The 6,834-nt window shown below is 53.6% G+C and overlaps 1 protein-coding gene across 1 annotated transcript in view; it reads left to right on the forward strand.

The window, feature by feature from the left end:
- The window catches only part of pi4kb (phosphatidylinositol 4-kinase, catalytic, beta), a gene marked incomplete at its 5' end in the record, with an annotated part of 7,922 nt that extends 1,790 nt beyond the window's left edge, over window positions 1–6,132 (forward strand). Inside the window, 11 exon segments of the mRNA XM_014337968.2 lie at window positions 550–915; window positions 1,924–1,968; window positions 3,023–3,250; window positions 3,375–3,602; window positions 4,054–4,163; window positions 4,262–4,366; window positions 4,454–4,577; window positions 4,676–4,941; window positions 5,016–5,148; window positions 5,273–5,393; window positions 5,466–6,132. Coding sequence (XP_014193454.1) covers window positions 550–915; window positions 1,924–1,968; window positions 3,023–3,250; window positions 3,375–3,602; window positions 4,054–4,163; window positions 4,262–4,366; window positions 4,454–4,577; window positions 4,676–4,941; window positions 5,016–5,148; window positions 5,273–5,393; window positions 5,466–5,647 — 1,908 coding nt within the window.
- Between the last annotated feature and the right edge of the window lie 702 nt (window positions 6,133–6,834).

The following is a 6,834-nucleotide window of genomic DNA, read 5'->3' on the forward strand; positions in this document are numbered from 1 at the left end:
TTACTGTACTTTAGATTACCGTACCTTAGCTTACTGTACCTTATCTTACTGCACCTTAGATTACCGTCCTTAGATTACCGTACCTTAGGGTTACGTGAGATGACTTGTTTTCGTGTCAGTTCTGGTAGACCTGCGCGCGCCGATGGCCAGGTGACGCTCTGACTGTGGACCAGAACCTGAACGGCACCTGTACCTCACATTACTGATCACTCACGTTATCAATGCTGTCGATAGATTCTGTATTCCTGCATGGAGGAAACCACGCAGCGTGTTCAGACCAAACATGGCATTTCACCCGTGGATGGAGGCGGGACCATGTCCATGAAGGCAGGAAATTGTTAAAGTGCTACCCAATCGTTACAGCTGATCACCTGTAGTCAGAAACGGAGGTGGTGCCGAGTGCTGCCGTGTGATTCGCTCTAGGCAGACAGACCAGAAAAGTAAATCTTTAAATCTGAACTCCGAGGTGAAACTTGCCGTTTTTGTCTGAACACGCAATCAGAGCAGGGGTTAAAGGTCGATCAGCTGACTGCTTCCTGTTTCCTGCAGGTGCATCGTTGCAGGCAGAGCATCTCCTTCAGCCTGCAGTGCGCCTGGTTGCTCGGCGCCTACTCGTCCGACATGCACATTTCCACGCAGCGCCACTCCCGGGGAACCAAGCTGAGGAAGCTCATCCTGTCCGACGAACTGAAGCCCGCCGGGCCGCGGGTCCGCAGGGACCCCCTCGCCCTGACGCCGTTCTGTCCCGCGGCGCCCCCCATCGTCAGCCCCGGGCCCCTGGGAGGAGATCACAGCCTATCGCCCACAAAGAGGACGCATCAGCGCTCCAAGTCGGACGCCACGGTCAGCATCAGCCTGAGCAGCAACCTGAAGAGGACGGCGAGCAATCCGAAGGTGGAAACCAGCCAAGACGAGGTAACAGCCCGCCCTTGGAGGGTGCAGTTAACCCACCAAGGGAGTTTTCCCAGAACATCCTGGCTGCCGATCACTCGCCGCAGCTGGTGGTTCTTTATCCATCGACTGGATTTTACCATGTTTTTGATCAGGTTTTGAAGTGAAACGAGTCAGGTGATCGTGCCCTGTGGGAGGTATCTGCAGGTCAGAATTCATTTGTTCAAACAAATTTCAGCTTTTAACCTCCTAAGACCCGAAGTCTCTCAGGGCGTGCATTTTTAATCCCTCTTTGCTATTTGAGCTGATTGGGACCCGACAAATGTAGAAACAAAGAATGATCTTTTTACCCGATGAAGAGGATATTTTACCCTCCGAGAGCAAAAATGTAGCATTGTGGTCTAGACAACCCAAAATGTCCACAGATGTGGACCCAGGTCCTAGGAGGTTTCAACAAACAGGAAGCACTCCATCACTGGCCAATCAATGAGCAGATTAGAGACCGTGGCTCCATGTGGCCGAGGACCTGGAGCCAATCGATGTGAAACATCTGGAATCATCCAAACAAACAAACATCCGATCAGTTCAATTCAGCTTTATTTATATAAGAACAGAACCACAGACGCCTTGCAGTGCTTTGTGATGACAAGGATGATGAGGGAGGTTACTCCGTGGAAACATGGCAGCCTGCAGTGTGTCTGCACATGGCGAACATTCAGTTTAAGAGATGAGGTGACGCACCAGGGCGACTCAGGGTGTGGTCTGTTAGACACCAGCGGCGGTACTGATGCTGTCTCCGCCCACTTTTACTGTAACGGTGAGGCAGCCACAGGCGTTTAACACCAGCTGAGCTCAGGTTGTAGCTCGTGCGTGTAAAGTGATAAAGGCTCGTCACGGGCCCAGGCAGCGCCGATTTCTGAACGCATCAGGCCGCTGAAGGTTAAACCTCCAGGACAGGTGAGCTTAGAGCGAGCACACCTGTACACGACTCTCAGCCTGTCTGACTCTGACCTCCCGTCCTCTGACCCTCAGGACTGCAGCTCCAGCTCCGACAGTCTGGAGTTCGATTCCCGTCCCGTAAGTTCAGCTGCTTCCTGTTCTGAGCTCCAGGTGCATTGTGGGAAATGAAGTGTGTGGGCTCCTATTCTGGTTCTGGTTCAGTCACAGACGTGTGCTCAAGCAATGACATGTGAGCGTCACGTCTGCGGACTCGGGCTGTACTCCAATCGGGATCTGATCGTCCTCGTGATTCCATCGTTTGTGTGTCAGGTTTGTCTCCACTCACTGCCAGTACTCGGATACACTGATACTCGGATACAGAAAAGGTTTGCTCACAGATGTGAACAGTCTGAGACTTTTGTGAAACTTTGATGTTAACGGAGAGACAGAACGTAAAAGCACGCGTCTGTCCTCGGTGGAGAACGCCTTGGTCAGCTGGCTCATATCTCTGGAGGATTCTGGGCTCCTCTCTGCAGAAACTCTGTAGGAGCTTCAGCTCCCTCTACAGAGTTCCTGCAGGGCGGAGGTCGCTCGGACACCGCGTGACCCTGATGTGCTTCTTTCTTAGCCCCTGCTTTGTTTTGGGACCTTTCTTCAGCCGTGCTCTGGGCCGAAGTTTTCCCGTGTGTGGTCCCGTCTGTCGGCTCAGAGTTTCCCCCGCCGTGCCTGACGGTGGGGTCGGTCTTTACTGGGTCATGCTCTTTGGGTTTGGGTTTAGAAGCTTTCAGCTGCCTTCAGATCATTGACAGGCTCCTCCCACCGATGGTCTCGTGTCCCCTTCAGGCTGCGATCATGTGACCCACTGTGATCTGTGGGAGGCGGGCTGGTTATAAGGATCAGTTTGTAACTTTTGTGTGTTTTTCTGGGTTTTGTTGGTCAATTTTGTGTCTCCGTTAAAACAAAAGTGCCCTAAAAATCAGAGACTGTTCACTTCAGCGAGCAGACTGAACACTTGAGGCGGGGTCAGGTGATTGTGACTTCGGCCTTCATGTTTGAGCTCGCTCACTTTATCTGAACCTGACACACAAACATCAAACCTTCACCTCTCTCTCGCTCTGAGTTGGTCTGCTGTGACAGGCAGAGCCGTAAGCCCCTCCCCCTCGCCCTCTGACTGTGTGTGTCTCGCCTGCAGCCGGTGCGCCTGGCCCCTCAGAGGGAGTTCATCAAGTCTCTGATGGGCATCGGGAAGCGTCTCGCCACACTGCCCACCAAAGAGCAGAAGACGCAGCGTTTGATCTCCGAGCTGTCGCTGCTCAACCACAAGCTGCCGGCCCGCGTATGGCTGCCGACCTCCGCCTTCGACCACCACGTGGTGCGAGTGCCGCACACTCAGGCCGTGGTGCTCAACTCTAAAGACAAGGTGAGAGTTCACAGCGCCGCCCGCGGAAGGCTGACTGCCGGCGGCAGCCCAGGTGAAACGCTTGTCAGATAACGTCTTGTTACCCGTGACCTCATCAGTAATGTGACCTATATCCTCCCCTCAGGCGCCGTACCTGATCTATGTGGAGGTTCTGGAGTGTGAGAACTTTGAGACGTCCAGCGTTCCCATTCGGATCCCAGAGAACCGGATCAGGAGCACGCGTTCTGTAGAGAACCTGCCAGACTGCGGCATGACGCCGGAACAGCGAGCCGGCAGCTTCTCGGTCGTTCCAAACTATGACAACGACGACGAGGCGTGGTCCGTGGACGACATCGGAGAGCTGCAGGTGGAGGTGAGCATGTGATGTCATAGCCCGGTAGTCAGGTGGTTCCAGAACATGCTGCGACGCAGACGGAGGTGAGATCTGTGTGATGGCACCGTTACCTGTTATTTGACCTTTGACCTCAGACGCTGTCATGTCACAGCTTCATTAATGATCAGTGAAAAACACGAGTCAGAGCACGCTGCTGCACGCCACACACAACGGTAATAAAGATGGCCGTCACCTTTCTGGGGCGGCGTGCGGAAGCTCTCACCGTCGTCTTGTTCAGCCGCAGTATTGATCCCAGTACTCGAAGGTTAGCAAGCAGCTCAGTCTGCAGAGCAGTTTCCTCGTGGAGACACTGACCACTCCTCCTTCTGTCGCCCCCCCCCCCCCCCCCCCCCCCCCCCCCCCCCCCCCCCCCCCCCCCACACACACACACACACACACACATCCACTCCTCATGCTCCTCCCCCTGCAGCTCCCGGAGACTCACACCAACAGCTGTGATAACATCAGCCAGTTCTCGGTGGACAGCATCACCAGCCTGGAGAGCAAAGAGCCCGTGTTCATCGCCGCCGGAGACATCAGGTCAGAGTACTCACACGTACAGAAATATCTTTCCCTCGGTTTACCTGACTCAGCGCACCGAGTTAGTACAGCTGCAGGAATGATGCTGTGTGTTTCAGGCGGCGTCTCTCAGAGCAGCTCGCCCAGGCCCCCACCACCTTCAAACGGGACCCTGAGGACCCGTCGGCGGTGGCGTTGAAGGAGCCGTGGGAGGAGAAAGTCAGGTGGGTGTGTCCTAAGGTTTACTGAGCGCGTGCGGTGTGCTCTGGTGATGGCGTTGGTGACGATGACTCCCCGTGCGTCTCCTACAGGAGGATCAGGGAGGGCTCTCCGTACGGACACCTGCCCACCTGGAGGCTCCTGTCTGTCATTGTAAAGTGTGGAGACGACCTGCGGCAGGAGCTGCTCGCTTTCCAGGTGCTGCGGCAGCTGCAGGTAACACCACCTCATCACACGACCTCACACCTGTCCCTCCGCCCTTCTTCTTCTCATCATCTCCTCTCTGTGTCATGTGACGGCGCCGCGGACGGCAGTCGATCTGGGAGCAGGAGCGCGTGCCGCTGTGGATCAAGCCGTATAAGATCCTGGTGCTGTCGGCGGACAGCGGCATGATCGAGCCCGTGGTGAACGCCGTGTCGCTGCACCAGGTGAAGAAGCAGAGTCAGCTGTCGCTGCTCGACTACTTCCTGCAGGAGCACGGCGCGCCCACCACCGAGGCCTTTCTCACAGCGCAGAGGAACTTCGTGCAGAGCTGCGCCGGCTACAGCCTCATCTGCTACCTGCTGCAGGTCAAAGACAGGTGAGTCTGTGACATCTTCGCACCTGTGTACGCCGTCCGAGCGCCGCACTAAATGTGCTCCTCCCTTCTCACAGGCACAACGGGAACATCCTGCTGGACGCCGAAGGCCACATCATCCACATCGACTTCGGCTTCATCCTGTCCAGCTCGCCCAGAAACCTCGGCTTTGAGACGTCCGCCTTCAAGCTAACCGCGGAGTTTGTGGACGTGAGTACAGCCAGGGGGCGGGGCTTCCTGTTAGAGGAGGAGGGCTGAGGGAGGCTTCAGTGGGAGGTTTGAGCCCTTGGTGTGATATGTCAGGTTGTTTTTAACCCCGAGCCTCGTCTGTCAGGTGATGGGCGGGCCTGATGGCGACATGTTTAACTACTACAAGATGCTGATGCTCCAGGGCCTGATCGCAGCCAGGAAGCACATGGAGCGCGTGCTGCAGATCGTGGAGATCATGCAGCAAGGTGAGTTGCCACAGCTCCTCCTGGTGGCGGTTCCCTGCCCCGCAGCACTAACTCCGCCCTCTGTGCCCCCAGGCTCCCAGCTGCCCTGCTTCCACGGCTCGAGCACCATGCGCGGCCTGAAGGAGCGCTTCCACATGAGCCTGACGGAGGAGCAGCTGCAGCTGCTCATCGATCAGCTGGTGGACGGCTCCATGAGGTCGCTCACCACCAAACTTTACGACGGCTTCCAGTACCTCACCAACGGCATCATGTGACCGCTGCACAGACTGAGGAGCTCTTACGGCTCCGCCCCCCTCCTTTATTTTATTCCAGGTTCTTTTTGTTGTCTCGTCTTCTCCAGGAGTTCAGCTTCCTCTTCGTCTCGTTATGTTTGTCCTCTTCGGTTTTCGTTTTTTTTTCTCTTCCATATGTGGACTGATTGGTTGCTCCCGGGACTCTGAGCCAATGAGAGAGCAGCCCACATTTAGTTGTGACCTGTGAACTGTGAGCAGAGTGGCGCCGTTTCCTGTTTTACCTGCGAAGGAGTTTCTTTGAGCCAATTAAAACCAGTCGCTGTTCACCTTTAGCTCCGCCTCCTCTGATCTGATCACATGGTTTCCTTTACTTTGTTTCTGCACACAGTGAGCTGACATCATCCTGTCATATTTCCTCCTACATCAGCTGCTACAGAGAGAGATTTTCAGATCAAAGCAGGAAGTTGTCTGGATTTTAGAAATAAAAGTTTCAGATTTTCTTTGAAGGTGTTTTATTTTTCTGACTCGTACACAGAGGTGGAGAACGTTTATTCAACAGAATCCACAGGTTTGATGCGTGACCTCAGCTGGTGTTCCTGTGGGAATCTACACAACTTCATCCACCCCCAGCAGGTTCTCGAGCTCAGAGTCGACCTGATGGGTCTGAGGTCTGACTTGATTTAAACTTCAGTTTTGGTCTTTAAGAGTCCGTAACGATCAGTGGTTGATTATTCTGACTGTAGAGCAACTGCAGAAATCCTTGATTAATAATTAGTGATCAATCTGTGTGTGTGTGAGAGAACGAACACTTGGACTGTGAGTGTAAAGTGTCTGGTAGTGTTTTGTAGCATTCCACATTCACACAGGATGTGCAGCAGTGTTCAGTCAGAGCTCAGGTCGGTGAAAACTACACACACACACACACACACACACACACTCGGGATTTAAACTTTTTTGATCCACTTCAACTCTGAGTCTGAGTTGCCGTGGTAACAGATTCTGAATCAGAATCAGAATACTTTATTGATCCCTGGGGGAAATTATTTTTTGTTACAGTGCTCCATTATAAACCAACATTAAGACAAGACAGACAATACACTAACTAAGAATAGTACAATATATACATATATACACATACATACATAAGTCACTCATAAATAAATAGTTGGAAAAGAAACATGTGTAGTTGTAGCAGCAAACACTGTGTT

Source organism: Haplochromis burtoni, unplaced genomic scaffold, assembly GCF_018398535.1.
Source record: "Haplochromis burtoni strain Fernald_Lab_line unplaced genomic scaffold, NCSU_Asbu1 Contig_190, whole genome shotgun sequence".
Taxonomy (NCBI): domain Eukaryota; kingdom Metazoa; phylum Chordata; class Actinopteri; order Cichliformes; family Cichlidae; genus Haplochromis; species Haplochromis burtoni.